The 18,656-nt window shown below is 38.3% G+C and overlaps 1 protein-coding gene across 2 annotated transcripts in view; it reads left to right on the top strand.

Moving 5' to 3' along the window:
• Window positions 1–18,656, top strand: part of GAREM1 (GRB2 associated regulator of MAPK1 subtype 1) — a 206,664-nt gene that overhangs the window by 169,160 nt on the left and 18,848 nt on the right. For both annotated transcript variants that reach the window (XM_009252324.4, XM_002828155.6), the window contains exon 4: window positions 13,228–14,400. In XM_009252324.4, the coding sequence (XP_009250599.4) occupies window positions 13,228–14,400 (1,173 nt within the window). The remainder of the gene's footprint in view (window positions 1–13,227; window positions 14,401–18,656) is intronic.

The raw sequence follows: 18,656 nt of genomic DNA, 5'->3' as shown, positions 1-18,656 counted from the left end.
ACATTTATTCACACTTATTTTGACATTTTCACTCTATCAGTATCAATGTAGTTTCTGATTATTTAAATATCACATGTCAGAATGAACTCCTTCAAACTCCATAAGGTCATAACCCAGAATTTTTAGAGTGCTAACCAGTATTAATACAGCAGCAAGACCAGAGGTTGGGTTCTTGTATTGTTGCTTGAAGCAGTGTTAAAGATACACCAACATGACTAAAATGCATTGCTGAATAAACAAGCACAGATTTTAAAGTTTAATATGATTAATGCAACTTGATGCCAAACTCTGAATGTCTCCTAAGGCTTCCAAGTTACTGAAAAGCAGCCAATATATTTTCCCAAGTCATAGATTTGATGTAATCCATGTGCCTTTTATTTTAACATATTAGTTACCCTTTTAAAAGCTGCCATCTGAAAAAGTGCTGAAAAAATGAAGACCTTTCACTTCTGCTGACCAGTTAGACTGTGCCTTCTTTTTTTGTTTTTTGAGACGAAGTTTCACTCTTGTTGCCCAGGCTGGAGTGCAATGGATCAATCTCAGCTCACCACAACCTCCACCTCCTGGGTTCAAGCGATTCTCCTGCCTCAGCCTTCCAAGTAGCTGGGATTACAGGCATGTACCACCATGCCTGGCTTATTTTGTATTTTTAGTACACACAGGGTTTCTCCATGTTGGTCAGGCTGGTCTCGAACTCCCGATCTCAAGTGATTTGCCCGCCTCGGCCTCCCAAAGTGCTGGGATTACAGGTGTGAGCCACTGTGCCTCGCCTATGTTACTTTCTTTATTCATTTTAGCAGAACAAACTACAGACAGAGCTGCTTGTGATTCTATTCTTGTCATAATTATTTATGTTCTGCCATCCTCCTGGTCATGTTTTGTCTTTGAAAACACAAAAACGGTTTATTAGTAGACTTTGCTCTGCATACATGGGCCATCCTGTGGTTGTCCTGTAAAATAATACAAGCTAGTAGTACTGAAACATTTAGTATTCTTCAGGGTTTTTTATTTTGTTTTCCGAGTGTAGTTCAGTTGTAACCCACCATTCCTTGTTTAAAATACAATTCTTAGTTTCCATCTCAAGAATTCAGAAAATGAGTCTTGCGTTTTAAGTTTATAATAATGCCAGACCATCTTTTCCTGTGATTTTTCAAAATGGGTAGGAATTATTTGCTCCAGCATTTTCTACCTACTCTCTGGAGTCTTTAGGGCATGAGTAGTTCTAGCTAGCCAGTTTTTGGAGTAGCTGTGAATGTTAACCAAATTCTGTCCAAAATGACTATAATTCCCTTTCAGTATTGTATAATACACTTTTCTACTGTCTTAAAGACAGTACTTGAACAAAATTTAAATTTATCACTGTCTCCTGTTTTATAATTGATTAAAGCACTCAGCCCCACTTGAGATGAGTACGACTTTTGCCTTTATATAGAGAGACCATAAGCCCTGAGAAGTTTATATTTTTACGGTCTCATAATATAAATTTTTTTAAACTTTTTTTGTTTAAAACCCTTAAAGGTTTGCTGTCTTATTTGCCTCTTGTGTCTTTTTCAGAATACCTTTCTTAACAGTCCCTATTTTTAGCTTAATTTTTCACTTCTGTTTTGCTAAGGCTGTAAATTGGCAATCACATTTAATGGAGTCTTAGGAATCAGAACACTAAGTTAAGGACCTCACAGGTTTTCACCATAAGCTCTAACATCAACAACATCCCATCATTTTGGTTAGCTCACTGCCTTGTTCTTGGCTATATTCCAGAGAGGTCAGAAATTATTGATTCCTATGCAACCTGAATTTTGTCAGATGTGAAAAGGAATATTTAAAATGAAAATTGAATGTATTTAGATACAGCCACCTTTTTTTTTTTTTGAGACGGGGTCTTGTTCTGTCATCCAGGCTGGAGTGCAGTGGCACGATCTCGGCTCACTGCAAGCTCTGCCTCCTGGGTTCATGCCATTCTCCTGCCTCAGCCTCCCCAGCCGCTGGGACAACAGGCGCACGCCGCCACGCCTGGCTAATTTTTTTGTATTTTTAGTAGAGACGGGGTTTCACCATGTTAGCCAGGATGGTCTCGATCTCCTGACCTCGTGATCTGCCCCGCCTCCGCCTCCCAAAGTGCTGGGATTACAGGCATGAGCCACCGCGCCTGGCTAGATATAGTCACTTTTTATTTTCCAGTTTTTTTAAATTATATGTTTCCCTTAGGGTGAGTCAGATGTCATTTATTTTCAAGATCCATTCAGAATGATAAATTGGATACAATTGTGAGGTTAATTATTTCAATGTTTGAAGATAGCTCAGTGCTTTTTTTGTCATCTGAGGTTTTGGGCCCTCTGAAAAACTACCAGTTGGCAAGCCCTCTGCTATAGCATCACAAATGCAACCATTGCCATTGTCCTTGTCATTCTTGCCCTATTTTGTGTTAAAAAATATATATATATAAACACCATTTAGGATTAACATTTATCTTAACTCTTGATGCAATTTTCTTTCATTTGCTGTCATTTTCCCAAAAGAAAGAGTAATGAAAATTTAATTTGGGAAGACATAACATAATACTAATCAAATATTGTCTGTATAACCTATATATCAATCAGATCATTCCTGATTTTATCTTATAAATTGGAATTTTAACCTCTTACATGTTTGAACAATTGTTATTAGAACAATTGTTGCTAGAGAACAGATTTCCTATTGCCAGAACCTTCAGAGAGAGAGAGAGAGAATGTGTGTGAGTCCACAAGCTTAAAATTTTACGTCAGTGTTTCAAAATGTTTCTTGACCATGGGGTATTAATTCTGAGTAGTATTATGAACAGTAAAAAGTAAAACCCTGATAGTTTCCTGGATCAGACCTATTAGAGTTGTTTAGATAACACACTTTGAATTACTTCCTCTCAGGAAACATTGAAACTGGAAATGTTAACCAGACACACATACGGAAGCACTTAGACAGAATGCATTGTTTCTTTTGCTATTAAAAAAAAGGAAAAAAATTATGCAAATAAATTACATCTGTAGAAACCTGAGGAGACTATTTGGCTGTACTGCTAAAGAAAGAGCATTTATTTATGAGATTTTTCATCTGTCACCGGCAGTGACCACAAAATTGGTCAGTACGTTAGTTGTATAATTTATTCAGGGCTAATTGCTAGCATTAATAATGACTTCAGAGTTGGAAGCATGGGTTACAGATTGTGCTCACATATGTTACGCATTTTTATGTATGAGAGTAGGAGTAAGTTATTTAAGAAGTACACACATACATGAAAATGTAGACAAAACTGTTGAATGTGCCCAGATAGTGACATTTAGTAAGTATAACTTTGATCTGTTTAATCTGTATGTGTACTGTTTGATATGAGTCTCAAAAACTGGTGGACGTTATCTTTCAGTTCATTTCCTGTGCAGTACTTCACTAGACTTATTATTTGTTAATTCTGGAAGGTGTATGTTTATAAAGATAAATTAGGAAAAATATAGTAAATATTGATTTAAACGGATAGAAAGATATTTTTTTAGTTTCCGGATCCCTGTCTGCATCTTATCCCTGTCTCCATCTTTATTCAAATGGGTGACTCGCCAAGTTTTTCACAAAGTTCTAATAAAAAGGAAGTATAGCAGTGCAGCTGAGAGTTTTGCAGACTAGACTATTCTAAAATTGTATATTTTGAATTATTTCCATATGTTCACATCCTTTGGGATATAATTGTAATGATATTTCAGGCTCTATTTTGGCATTAAGTTTTATTCTGGGATAACATAGTCAATAAAAACTTGAACAATATTCAGTACAGAGAGAAGGATAATGCTTAGAAGTAGTGGTTTGGGCTTGAACACAGTAGGAGATGAAAACTTAGAAATCTATGTGAAAATACAGAGATGTGAAAGGCAATGTGAAACACTTAAAAAAAGTAAAATGTTTTGTTAATAAAAGTAATAGTAATGATGGCCTGCATTTATGGAGAGCCTACCATGTGCCAAGCACTGTGAGCATCTGTTTACCTACGTCCACTTAGCCTGCAAAATAGATGGTGGTGTTCCATTTTATAGGTGAGGAACCTAAAGCTCAAAAAACTAAAAGCATTTTGTCTGAGGTCACTACGCTGTAAAGGCAAGATTCAAACTCAGCTTGTAGTTTAGCTAATAGTATTGTACCTGTCAGTTTCCAAAGGCCATGGTTCTTTTCATCTGTCTATACCCAGTATCAGTAAACCTTTACTGTAAAGAAACAGAGAGCACGTATTTTAGAGTTTGCAAGCCATACAGTCACTGTTGCAGCTACTCAGCACTGCCATCATAGCGTGAAAACAGCCATAGACTATTTATAAATGAATGGGTGTGGCAGTGTCCCAATAAAACTTTATTTACAGAACCAAGTGGTGGGCCAGGTGTGCACTGTGGGTATTAGTTTGCTGACCTTTGATCTAAATTTTTGTAAGTTTAACTAGATGCTGGTTGAAAGTAAAAGCCTTAGGGATAAACCAAAAGCTAAAATTGATAGCAGATGATTCTTGGTGACCTAAGTCAAGAGAATAAAATAACTGAAACCAGGACCCAGACAGAGCAGCCTGTTCCTCTAGTCCCAGCCACTTGGGAGGCTGAGGCAGGAGGATCACTTGAGCCCAGGAGTTCAAGTACAGCTTGAGCAGCATAGCAAGACCCAGTCTCTTAAAAAAATTTAAAAAAAAAAACTGCCAAGAAAAAAAAAAAATAATAATAATAATAATAATTGAAAACTTGAAACTACAGGTCCTATGGAAAAAGAAAGCGCTTGTATGTGTCAAGGACTGTCATTTATAAATGATGTATTAGCTCTAAACAAACAAAAACCCTAAGCTATAGTCTTCAAAACTGTCAAAGCCTTACAAACAAGGCCAAGAAATTCACAGATCGGAGGACCAGAGGCAATGTGGTATCCTGGCTTGATCCTGGGATATCAAAATGACACTCATGGGAAAAAACTGGTAAAATCCAAATAAAACTTGTACTTTATGTAACAGTATTGTACTAATGTGAATTTCTTAGTTTTGATAAACATGCCATGGTCACATAACATGTTAACAGAAGCTAGGTAAAGAGTATACAGGAACTTTCTGTACTGCCTTTGTAACTTTTCTGCAAATCTGAAATTATTCCAAATAAAAAGCTGCCTGGGCACAGTGGCTCACGCCTGTAATCCCAGCCCTTTGGGAGGCTGAGGCAGGCGGATCACAAGGTCAGGAGTTCAAGACCACCCTGGCCAATATGGTGAAACCCTGTCTCTACTAAAAATACAAAAATTAGCTGAGCATGGTGGCGTGTACCTGTAGTCCCAGCTGCTTGGGAGGCTGAGGCAGGAGAATCACATGAACCTAGGAGGCGGAGTGAGCCAGGATCTTGCAGTGAGCCAAGATCACATCATTGCACTCCAGCCTGGGCAACAGAGTGAGACTCCATCTCAAAAGAAAAAAAAAAAGAAAAAGCTAAAATTTATTTAAATTCCTAGGCTTGAATTTAGATGCCTAGCATCTATGTTAGAACCAGATGAATACTGAAGTACTAAAAGTAAACACAGTTAGGTTGAGATCTTGTTGAAAAATAATAGCAATACTTACCTGAATCATCCAAAATGGACTTTAAGCCTTGGCAGCATATATTCCCGTTAAAACAATATTGTGCTGTCATTTCTGTACTTACAATGTCTCCTACAGAGAAATTCACTTCACTATGGAAACAACAAAGCTGTTTGTTTTTTATAGTACTAATGTTGATTGACAAATTACTTGTTCCAAAGATTAAAATTATACAGAGATGACCTAGAATAGAAGGTAAGAAATTATTTACAAAGGTTGCTCTTCCTAGTTTTCTAAACACATATTGATGATCACCACTCAGTATATGGTATGAACATTGTCAGTTACTTTACCCAGACATTTTTATTAACATGAGAGAAAAAAATTCAAGCTTAGGTTTAATGTAAGCCTCATACCAAAACCTGATAAAACATACGTAATAAAACTGTAGGCCAGTCTCATCTGTGACAAAGATGCCCACATCATAGATCAGGTACTATCAGAGAATTATACAATATTGTCTTAAGTGTACTATGATCATGTAGAGATTATTTCAAGCATGTAGAATTATTTTAATATTTAGGAATCTATTATAATATATAATCAGTGTATTAGAGAAGTGAAAAATGAACATACGGGCCAGGCACGTGGCTCACTCCTATAATCCCAGCTACTCAGGGGGCTGAGGCAGTAGAATTGCTTGAACCCGGGAGGCAGAGGTTGCAGTGAGCCGAGATCATGCCACTGCACTCCAGCCCAGGTGACAGAGCAAGACTCTATCTCAAAAACAAAACAACAACAACAACAACAAAAATAAACATATGACCATCTTAATTGGATATAGAATCAACATTTTATTAAAATTTTTAAAAATTTTATTTGTAGAAACTTTTAGAAAACTAGAATTGGAAAGACATTACTTACATGATAAAGAATATCTCAAACAAATTTCTCATATTTTTATATTAAAGCACAATATTCTCATTAAAATCTGAAACACTAAAATGCTCACTGTCACCACCACCACTCTGTTATGAGAGAGAAGGGATGAAAATTGAAAGGATAAAGATAAATTTTTCATCATTTGTGTAAGATTTAATCACCTAATTCCAAGAGAATTAACTGAAAAAAAAAAAAAAACTCTTACAGTAAGACACTGGACATGCAAAATAGCAATAAGACATATTCAACAACTATGACTCAACAGCAGTGTCCAGGGATTGATAATGAAGGCAGAATTAAATACTAATAAGGGAAATAAAAGATCTGAATAAATGATGAGAATTACGTGCCTCTTTGGAAATGCTGTTACAATGATGTCACTTCTTGCCAAAACACCATGTAGATTTAATGTACTATAATAAAGTTATCATTACAAACCATAGAAAAAAATGATACTAAAGTTTATCTGGAAAAGGCAAATTTTTCAACCTTTCATTTTTAAATTATTTCAGTTCTAAAGAATTGTTGCAAGAATAATAATGAGGACACCCTATCACTTTAGCCAGATTCACCAACTTTTGCCATTTTAGCACATTTGTTTCCCCAGACTCCACTCACATATACAGATACACATATGCGTAATATAACTTATCTTTTTCTGAATCGTGTGAGGGTGAATTGAATGCATTATGTCCCTTACCCCTTAATACATCAGTGTATATTTCCTAAGAATAAGGGTTTTCTCTTATGTAAACACAGTATATTCAGGAACATTAGCAGTGATAACAATACTTTTATTTATAGTCCCGATTCCAAATTGGCCAGATGTCCCAAAAGTATACTTTATTGCATTTACTTTTCACTTCTCTTTATTTCATGTTAATCTGGAACAATTATTTATTTCATTTTAATCTGGAACAATTATTCAGCCTTTCTTTGTCTTTTCTGGCATGGAAATTTTGTTAAGAATACACACCAGGTATTTTATAGAATATTTCTCAGTTTGGGTTGTCTCATATTTCCTCATGATGAGATTTCCATGATAGTTTTGGCTAGAATGGTACATAAGCGAGGTCATGAACTTCTCAGGAAGTCACATTCAGAGGTAGAGGATGTCAGTATGCCTCTCTTTGGTGATACTAAATTTGATAACCTGGTCAAGGTACTGTCCAAGGTATATTCTCCACTATATAGTTACTTTTTTCCTCTTGCAGTGAATAAGCATTCTGGAAAAAGACACTAAGACCATGCATATAACCTCCTTAATCACCTCCTTAATCAAACTCCTATAAATTTGGCATCTATTGATGATTCTTATATAAAATGATCTTTACTAAAATTATAATAGTATAAAGTATAATAGTAATAAATAATGAAGTAAATAATGTTTCAAAATTATGATTTTCTAGTCTTCCTTGTTTGTCATCTTTTTGCCATCAGCATGGACTTAGGTGTTCCTGTTTTATTCAGTAGATTATAATTCATCGTGGTCTTTATTGTGATGCTCAAATTGTCCCAGATTTTAGCAGTAGGAGCTCATTTAGGCTGGTTCCTGTGTCTTTTTGGCATGTTCCTATCATCTTATGAGCACCTTACTTTCTGGCACGACAAAATGTTCCAAGCACACCTTGTACCGTTTCAGCCCTACCCTTGGAATTCATCATTTCTCCAGGGAGCCCTGGTTCCTTTTAGTGGGGAATGATTTGGGCGGTTTCTGCTTGCTTGGAAAGGAAAAAAACTAAGATATACATGTGTGTGTATCTGTGTGTGTGTATGTGTCTGTGTGTCTATGTGTGTCTGTGTATAACTGCTGAAAAATGTGAGTTAATACGGATACCTCTAATTTCAATCCAAACCCCAAGGAGTTCTGTCTTGCCTTTCCTGCTCTTCATTCCATGTTTCTGTCTCTCCTTCCAAAATGCAATTTCTATAACTCGCAAGACATCAATATATTTACCCATTCATTCAACCTTACGATACACATAAATTTGACTCAGAGTTGCACTACCCATATCCCTATGAAAAACAAATCTACCAAAAGGATCAGAATATTTATTGGTCTTTTTTTCCCTACTGGCATTGTATGGTCAAAGTGTATTAGTCCATTCTCACACTCCTATAAAGAACTGCTCAAATTGGGTAATTTATAAAGGAAACAGATTTAATTGACTCACAGTTCTGCATGGCTGGGGAGGCCTCTGGAAACTTGCACTCATGGAGAAAGGCACCCCTTCACAGGGCAACAGGAGAGAGAATGAGTGCCCAGCAGTGTGGGAAGCCCCTTATAAAACCATGATATCTCGTGAGAACTCACTGTCATGAGAACGCACTATCACGAGAACAGCTTGGGGGAAACCATCCCCATGATTCAGTTATCTATACCTGGTCCCATCCTTGACAAGTGGGGATTATTACAATTCCAGGTGAGATTTGGTTGGGGTCACAGCCAAACCATATCAGACAGCATTCCAAAGCTACTTGGATTTTCTCTTTCCCAGAGTGGTAATTTTGTTGACTTAAAAAAAACAGTTGAATTTTGCATTTGTTTCCATTTGCATTCAGTTTTAAAATAACTTGAATTTACAAGAAAAAAACAACCCCATCAAAAAGTGGGTGAAGGATATGAACAAACACTTCTCAAAAGAAGACATTTATGCAGCCAACAAACATATGAAAAAAAAAGCTCATCATCACTGGTCATTAGAGAAATGCAAATCAAAACCACAATGAGATACCATCTCATGCCAGTTAGAATGGCAGTCATTTAAAAGTCAGGAAACAACAGATGCTGGAAAGGATGTGGAGAAATAGGAATGCTTTTACATTGTTGGTGGGAGTGTAAATTAGTTCAACCATTGTGTAAGACAGTGTGGTGATTCTTCAAGGATCTAGAACCAGAAATACCATTTGACCCACCAATCCCATTACTGGGTATACACCCAAAGGATTATAAATCATTCTACTATAAAGACAGATGCACATGTATATTTATTGCAGCACTGTTCACAATAGCAAAGACTTGGAGCCAACTCAAATGCCCATCAATGATAGACTGGATAAAGAAAATGTGGCACATATACACCATGGAATACTATGCAGCCATAAAAAAGGATGAGTTCATGTCCTTTGCAGAGACATGGATGAAGCTGGAAACCATCATTCTCAGAAAATTAACACAGGAACAGAAAACCACACACTGCATGTTCTCACTCATAAGTGGGAGTTAACAGTGAGATCACATGGATACAGGGGGGGAACATCACACACCAGGGCCTGTTGGGGGGTTGTGGGCTAAGGGAGAGAAGATAGCATTAGGAGAAATACCTAATGTAGATGATGGTTTGATGGGTACTGCAAACCACCATGGCACTTGTATACCTACGTAACAAACCTGAACGTTCTGCACACATATCCCAGAACTTATAATAAAAAAAAAATTCTTGTTGACCTAATTTTTAAAATATGTAGCACATTAGTATACATCCTTGAAGTCAAAACTCTGTGGCAAGGTATACTCAGAAAGGTATAATTTCCTCCCTTGTCCCTAGCTCCAGTAAGTAACCAGTTTCATTGTTTTCCGTTTTTCTTTGTGCATGTTTTTGGTTTTTTTTTTTTTTGTAACAAAAATAAACAGAAAATGTATATACTAATTTTTCCTTTCTTCTTAAACAAAAAAAAAAGTATACTGTATAGACTTTTTCTGCACTTTTTTTTATTTAACAATATATTCTTGAAAGTCATTTCATATCCATTCCTTGGATTCATTATTCTCATTGTCTTTTGCATAGTACCAGGAAATGTGTGTACCGTAGTTTATTCAGTCAGCCTCCTATATTTAAGCATTTAGATGAGTTCCAATATTTTGCAAAGACAAATAATGCTGCAGTGAATAACCTTATACATGTGTACTTTCATATTGTTGGAGGAATGTCTTCAGGATAAATTCCTAGATGTAGGATTGCCGGATGGAGGGATAAATGCATATGTCATTTGACTTGATATTGCCAAATTCCCCACCACATGGGTTGTATCATGCTGTATTCTCACCAGCTATGGACAAGGATGCTTTTTACCCCATAGCCTTACCAACTGAGTGTGATGTCAAGCTTCTGAATTTTTAATCAATGTGTTAGGTAAGAAACGGTATCTTAGTATAATTTTAATTGGCATTTCTCTTATGAGGAGAGAAGTTGAACATCTTTTCATAGGTTTGAAAGCCATTGTACATCTCGTTAGTTAATTGATTTTTCATGTATTTTGCCTATTTTTCTTTTTCTTTTTTTTTTTTTTTTCAGACAGTCTCGCTCTGTCACCCAGGCTGCAATGCAGTGGCACAGTCTCGGCTCACTGCAACCTCTGCCTCCTGGGTTCAAGCGATTCTCCTGCCTCAGCCTCCCAGGTACCTGGGACTACAGTCACGTGCCACCATGCCCAGCTAATTTTTTTGTGTTTTTAACAGAGACAGGTTTCACCGTGTTAGCCAGGATGGTCTCAGGTCCTTTTAAAAAGCTGCTTGTATGTTAGAGATATTAGCTCTTTATCTGTGATATGTTTTGCAAATATTTTCAGTCTGTCATTTGACTTTTGACTTTATTTCTCTTGTTTTCTGCCATCCACATACTTTTTGAATCAGAATAAACACAAGTCAGGGCTTTTGTTATCAGATCTGAAAATATAAGATGAAGACACAAATTAAAAACAATATAGTTACAGTGGGAAAATAGAAAGGTCGCTAAGATAAATGGCCCCAAAATAAATGCAAATATAGGTATATATTTGAATGTATGTATTTTATGAACTTAGTATATAATACTTTATATATTTTTAATTTATGATATAAAAGTATATAATATTAGTATACAGTAAAAGTGACACTGCAAATTAGTGATGAAAGGGATGGCTCTTTAGGAAGTGTACTCAACACTCAGTTAACTTACACACACACACAAAAAAAAACCTACCTTAAGTAAGCCACCAGAGTAAATAGAGTTACATTCCCTGTTGCACTAGTGGTTAGGTTCAAAAAAAAAAAAAAATAGAGATACATAGCAAAGTTTTAGAAGAAAACACTGGTAATTATACCAGCGTTTCTCAACCTCAGCACCACTGATATTTTTGCACTGGCTAATTCTTTGCTGTGGGGCGCTGTCCTGGGCATTATAGCATATTGAGCAGCTTCCCTGGCCTCTACCCACTAGATGGAAACAGCAGCTTCCCCAGTCATGGCAATCAAAGCTGTCTCCAAACATTGCCCCCTAGTGGGTACAGTCACCCCTTGTTCAGAATCTTGAATCTATATCATGTCAGCTAGAAGCATAGCACCCAAGAATGAAATCACAAAGGAAAATTTTGAAAATATTGACTACATTAAAAAAAAAACTAATAGTTAAGCTATAAAATTACAATTCAAACAACAAATTGAAAAATACATAGCACAAATGACATTTTCATTTACATAAAAAGTAATCAGTAAGAGATCTAAATAATTAGATAAATACTGAAAAATGAATATACCAATAAATATATTTAAAATAAATTCAGCATGCATGCTTTACCTCTCATACTGGTAAACATGAAATAAACTTCAGTGTGAGTGTAGGGAGACATAATTTCATAAAGTGATAAAAGTATAAATAAGTATTACGTTGATGAAAACACAGTGGGCAGTGCATATTAGATCTTTCAAATATATGCATATTAGCCAGGTGTGGTGGCTCACACCTGTAGTCTCAGCTACTCGGGAGGGTGAGGTGGGAGGATTCCTTAAGCTTGGGAGGTCAAGGCTGTAGTGAGCTGTGATTATGCCACTGCACTCCAGCCTGGGCAGCAAGACTGTGTCTTCAAAAACAAAACAAAACAAAAAAACAAATATATGCTTAGCTTTTGTCCCTGCAGTTTTTCTAGTACTTTATCCTAAGGAAATAATTGAGCTGTAAAAATTTCATTGCAGTACTATTTATAATTGCTAGACATTGTAAAAATCCATCTATATTTTTATTTTACAGTAAGGAACTAGTCAAATAATGCACATTCATACAAAATGGAATACATTAGGTTAGTATTACTATTGATGAAGTATATGCCCAGGGGAAACGGATACAGTTAGAAACTCAGGTAACAGAATTGTGTATATATGTATCTATTTGCATCTCTGAGATAGATGGATCAATTCTGTTTCTTTTTTCTATTTATATTTGACAGATTATCTTTAGTGATAAGATAGTATAGAAGTTCTTCATTTTTATATTTGTATTTTTTAATATTCCAATTAAATAATGGATGTATAATTTTTTTAAAAAATTGAGAAATACCACATTTTTAAGTTCTTTTTCTCAATTTCAAATTTTAAAAATTTAATAAAATTTTAAAAAGTAAAAAATTAAAATTTAAATAATAAAAAACAAGGAATTTTCTACATCAGCATTCATGAAAACATTTATAACTGAAAAAGAAAAAATGACAATGTTCCTGTTAGTATCCATATGATAGACTACTCTGCATATATAGAGAAAAGAGAGGTTTATAAGATTCTAAACTAATATCATCTTGAACAAATAGTAGTTATTGTTAATCACGTAAGTATAATAAAAGAAATGAGGTGTCTAAATTTAGTATTAAAGAAAAGCGCAGCATTTTCCTCTGTGTGTGTATTTGTGTGTGTCTTAATAGGAAGTTCTTTGCGTGAATAGATCAAAGGAAATGAACCTAAAATGTGATTTATTATATTGTAGGTTGCGTCAGGTGAATGCAATGAAGACACTGAAGTTTACAACATCACCCTGTGTACTGGGGATGAACTCACTCTAATGGGGCAGGCAGAAATCCTTTATGCAAAGACATTCAAGGAAAAGTCACGACTCAACACAATCTTCAAAAAGATTGGGAAGCTCAATTCCATCAGCAAGCTGGGAAAAGGCAAAATGCCGTGCCTCATTTGTATGAATCACCGGACCAACGAAAGCATTAGCCTTCCATTCCAGTGCAAGGGTAGATTTAGCACCCGAAGTCCCCTGGAACTTCAGATGCAAGAGGGTGAACACACCATCCGCAACATTGTGGAGAAAACCAGGCTTCCTGTGAATGTGACTGTGCCAAGCCCTCCACCGAGAAACCCCTACGACCTCCACTTCATCCGTGAGGGGCACCGCTATAAGTTTGTGAATATCCAGACCAAGACGGTGGTGGTTTGCTGTGTGCTGCGGAACAACAAGATCCTCCCCATGCACTTTCCTTTGCACTTGACTGTCCCCAAGTTCAGCCTCCCAGAACACCTGGTAAAGGGAGAGGGCTGGCCCGAAACCCTGGTCCATCACTGGCTAGGTATCTGCCAAGAACAGTTTGACATCGATGAATATTCACGGGCTGTCCGTGATGTGAAAACCGACTGGAATGAGGACTGCAAGAGCCCCAAGAAGGGCCGGTGCTCTGGCCACAACCACGTGCCCAATTCGCTCAGCTACGCCCGCGATGAGCTCACCCAGTCCTTCCACCGACTCTCGGTCTGTGTGTATGGCAACAATCTCCATGGCAACAGCGAGGTGAACCTTCATGGTTGCAGGGACCTGGGGGGAGATTGGGCTCCCTTTCCTCATGACATCCTGCCCTATCAGGACTCTGGAGATAGTGGGAGCGACTACCTTTTCCCAGAAGCTAGTGAAGAATCAGCAGGCATCCCGGGAAAGTCAGAACTTCCCTACGAAGAGCTGTGGCTGGAGGAAGGCAAGCCCAGCCATCAGCCTCTCACTCGCTCTCTGAGCGAGAAGAGCAGATGTGATCAGTTTAGAGGTTCTGTCCGATCCAAATGTGCGACTTCTCCTCTTCCCATCCCTGGGACTCTGGGAGCAGCAATGAAGTCTTCAGATACTGCCCTACCTCCACCTCCAGTGCCTCCCAAATCTGAAGCCGTAAGTCATTTCTGTTTTTGAATGCGGTGCCAGTCTTTCTGTCTCTCTGCTCAGTCATCCACTAATTTATTTTCTTAAAACTCCCCAACTGAAGATTATCAGAGTGAGCAAATTTGTTTAGTTTGGAGTGAGATACACATGCTAGCTTGATTATTTTGACCAGTTAGGAATTAGAGTTTTACTCTATGTCTGATGAGAACCTCTTGGAGAGTTTTTAACAGGAGAGTTTTAAACATGACTTTTGCTGCTGCCCAGAGAAGGGATTATAGGGAGGAGAGAGTAGAAGGTGAGAGGCAGAGAAGAGGCGACTGCATTAAGGTAGGTGCGAGGTGGTGAGGCCCTAAACCGTGGCAGCTGATAGTGGCTGGCAGAGAGAGACGGCTGCTTCAGACTGTTTCATAGGTAAACCCAACAATATTTACTTGTGAGTTGGATGTCAGGCATGAAGGAAAGAGATCAATCAAAGAAAACTCCTAGATTTTTAGCCTGGGCAACAGAATGGATATTAGTGTCATTTACTGTGATGGGGAAGACTGAAGGAGGAGTAAACTTATTTGGTGGTGGGAGGGGAAGCAGAGGAGAATCAAGAGGCAGTAGCCTCACTTATAACTCTTTCCTATATCCCTGAAGTTACATTGAGATCAAAGCATAGTGGATGTGCTAATGTATATACACACACACACACACACACACACACTCTCCAGAACCAGGTGCCAGGGTAGTTCTATTTAACACCTGAAACATAACTCATTCAGAGCTTGATTTTAATGTAAAACTAAAATTTTGGTACAGTTCTGTTTAGAACAAGACAAAGGGCCCTCTATTTTGACCATGTTCTTCAATTGGCAGCCACTCTGAACCTTTGCTACTCATTTTTGATCACTGAATTTCATTATCCCTGAGGGAGAAAGGGCTAGAAGTATTAAGTGTAATTCTATTAATTTATTTGACAATATCTATTACAGTGGCTTTCTTTTTTCTATCTCTAGAAGAATCCTTTTTAAAAGAATTACTTGAATCCCAATATATAGAAGAGTTCAAATCAAAACCTACCTGACCAAAGCACAGATTGTGGGGAAGGGGTCTTCCTTGGGTCCCTGCCAACTCTCTGCCCCTACCAGGTGATCTTAGGACACCTTTCTGGAACCCTGGGGCTGTGTAGAACTGGGTTTTTAAAAACTATGGAATTACTAGGCTAGATGCTAGAAATAACAATCATCAAGAAAACCTGGACTCTAGCCCCTCGTACTTCTCAGTTTTACCGGGAAGGTAGCAGATGAAAAGCAATGACTGTTATACAAGTTAGAGGTGATAAACAATAGGAAAACAAGAGAGAGATAATGTGTAGAGAATTCAGAAGAGACAGAGAAACTTCTAGTCGCGGGATGAATGAGAGGAGCCTCCATGGAGATTATGACATTTTAAATGTGTTTAGAAAATGTACCTGAATTGGAAGAGTAGAGAAATGAGAAAGAAGGACATTCCGGACAGAGCTGCATGAGCAACGAGCTGGAAGCTGGGGCAGCTTTAAGCATGTAAGAGGGAAAACAAGGAGTTCTGTGGGGCAGTTGAATAGGGCTGGATACCGTGCAGGAAGGGCAGTGGTGGCTGAAAGGCTGGTGCCAGGTCATGGACAGCCGTGGGTGTCAGGCAGCAGTTTGTGCCAGGCTCCATGCTTAGCTGTCCATAAAGAGCCCTCATTGCTGCAAAGCTTTCCTGAGAGAGGACCCACCTCTGGCCCTTTGTTGCAGGGCTTGAGAGCTCCCCAGCAGCTACAGGTCTGGACTTGCTGTTGCTCCTTACAGGATCCTCTGCGGACCGTCAGGCACAAGCCCAGAGAGCCCTGTATTCACTAAATATCGTGGACTGTATGGGGAACTTAATGGTGGAGCCGGGGTCCTTGGCCCTTGTGTTTATGTCAGCAAGTCCCTAAGAATGTTCATCAAAAGCCGGGTAAAAAGTAAGGGGGCGGGCCGGGCACAGTGGCTCACACCTGTAATCCCAGCACTTTGGGAGGCCAAGGTGGGTGGATCACGAGGTCAGGAGATCGAGACCATCCTGGCTAACACGGTGAAACCCCGTCTCTACTAAAAATACAACAAATTAGCCGGGCGTGGTGGTGGGCACCTGTAGTTCCAGCTACTCAGGAGGCTGAGGCAGGAGAATGGCATGAACCCAGGAGGTGGAGCTTGCAATGAGCCGAGATCCTGCCACTGCACTCCAGCCTGGGTGACAGAGTGAGACTCCGTCTCAAAAAAAAGTAAGGGGGCACCCCTCCAAACAAGTACTCCCGGAACTTGAGGGATGTCTTAATTCAGCTATGTATTTCATGTTACTTGAAGGCTGGGGCTCTGACCTTCAATAGAAACATGACTGCATGAGCTTTTCCTATTGAACTTGGGTCCTACCTGGCACACAGTGGGGACTCATGTTTGCTGATTGACTTACAGACTCATCCAAGATGGTCACACCCAGGGTCATTTATGTAACCAAGTCTAGAGGTAGGAAACTAGCATCACTTGTTTTTTCTGTGGCTAATGAAAGATGAGTAAGAACATAAATATTAAGAGATCCAACTTTGCCCTTGGTACTAAAAAAGAAATGCTAAATTTGAAACTAAAAGCAAATCTCACAGAAGAAAAAAAAATTTGGCCTCCAGTCTAAGCTGTAATTTCTTATGATGTAAGAGAATCTTTTCAGAGCGTGTCCAGTGTTTTTAGATTGCTATAAACCTAAAGATTTTTTATAAACACCTGAAATCATTTAATTTGGTTTTTTAAAAAAATTTAGGCATTTCAAACGAAGTCATATTTTTTATTGGTTCTGTGACCATGAAATGCATTTTCCATTTTTAGGATGTGCGTGGGATCCAGAGAACATCATAGTTGTTAGATGTGGCTTCAGCTTGTAATTTTCAAAAGGGAACTTTAATGGGGCATAAATTTAAGTGCTCCCACAGAATTAAGTAAAAGTTCTTTGGATAGTTCCGATGGAATGAGTCTTGGGAGAGAGATGTGCCATGTGTCCAGCCAAGTATCCTACCCAGTAATTAAAGATGTTGGCTTCCCTTGAAAGTTCACCAGCTAGATATTAGCTGGGAAGGTGACAACTCTCACCAGGTCCTTAGAAATAGAAGGTGCCATGGCAGTCAAAGAAAGATGTCTTCCTCCCCAGTTGTGCTGCAGCTCTGGCATCCTTCAGGCTCTGCTTGTCAGCCCTTTTCTGTTTGTATCTTAAACAGGGAAACTACATCGTGAGCCAAACAGAAAATCCTTGGGGGCAGAGTCATCCATTTAATCCCATTCATATATTTTGTTAATATACCTTGTATATTAACTTGCATTTGATGCTCTAGTCCTCTTGTATCTTTGTATTTGATGCTCTAGAATTGTATGCTCTAGTCCTCTTATCTCTTTGTAAAGATTGTTTAATAATTTTTTATGCTTTTTTTGTTTTGTTTTGTTTTGAGACAGAGTCTTGCTCTGTTGCCCAGGCAGGAGTGCAATGCATGATCTGGGCTCGCTGCAACCTCCGTCTCCCGGGTTCAAGTGATTCTTGTGCCTCAGTCTGGGATTACAGGCATGCACCACCACGCCTGGCTAATTTTTTCGTATTTTTAGTAGAGATGGGGTTTCACCGTGTTGGCCAGGCTGGTCTTGAGCTCCTGACCTCAAGTGATCCACCCACCTCTGCCTCCCAAAGTGCTGGGGTTACAGGCATGAGCCACTGCGCCCAGCCATGTTTCATAATTATTTAAACAAAACACTGACACTAACCTCTCTGGAATATGAGAGGCTGTTCTCTTCCTAACGGGAATGTCCCAAGGAAAAGTGAACAGTTCCTGGTTCAAGAAATAGACAATATGCAACCCCTAGAACTGTTGCAGCTGAGACCAACTGAGGGAGCATGCCCAGTCTGGCATTTTCCCTTTTTAAAATTTTGCAAGGTGCCCCCAGATCAGAATGACCTGACAGTCCCTCTTAAGTGGATTATCCTTATTGATCCATATGTTTATTCTAAACACATCCTCTATTTTATAACATTACAGGCCTCTATTCATCAGTTACATTTTCTGGTTATTGGCTGATATGTAAAATATTTACCCAGATGTACTCTACAAAAGGCAGTCCTCAAGAGCAATCTTCTTTTCCCCCTCTTTAGAAAATGCCATTTTGGAGAGCAATGCTGGGAAGACTTTATATTGCACAAGATTCTATAAATAGATCATTTGACTTCCAGTCTGTTCTCGTCTATGC

This window comes from Pongo abelii, chromosome 17 (assembly GCF_028885655.2).
Source record: "Pongo abelii isolate AG06213 chromosome 17, NHGRI_mPonAbe1-v2.0_pri, whole genome shotgun sequence".
NCBI classification, from domain to species: domain Eukaryota; kingdom Metazoa; phylum Chordata; class Mammalia; order Primates; family Hominidae; genus Pongo; species Pongo abelii.
The sequence above is the reverse complement of the archived record's forward strand: the minus strand, read 5'-3'. Positions and strand labels throughout refer to the sequence as shown.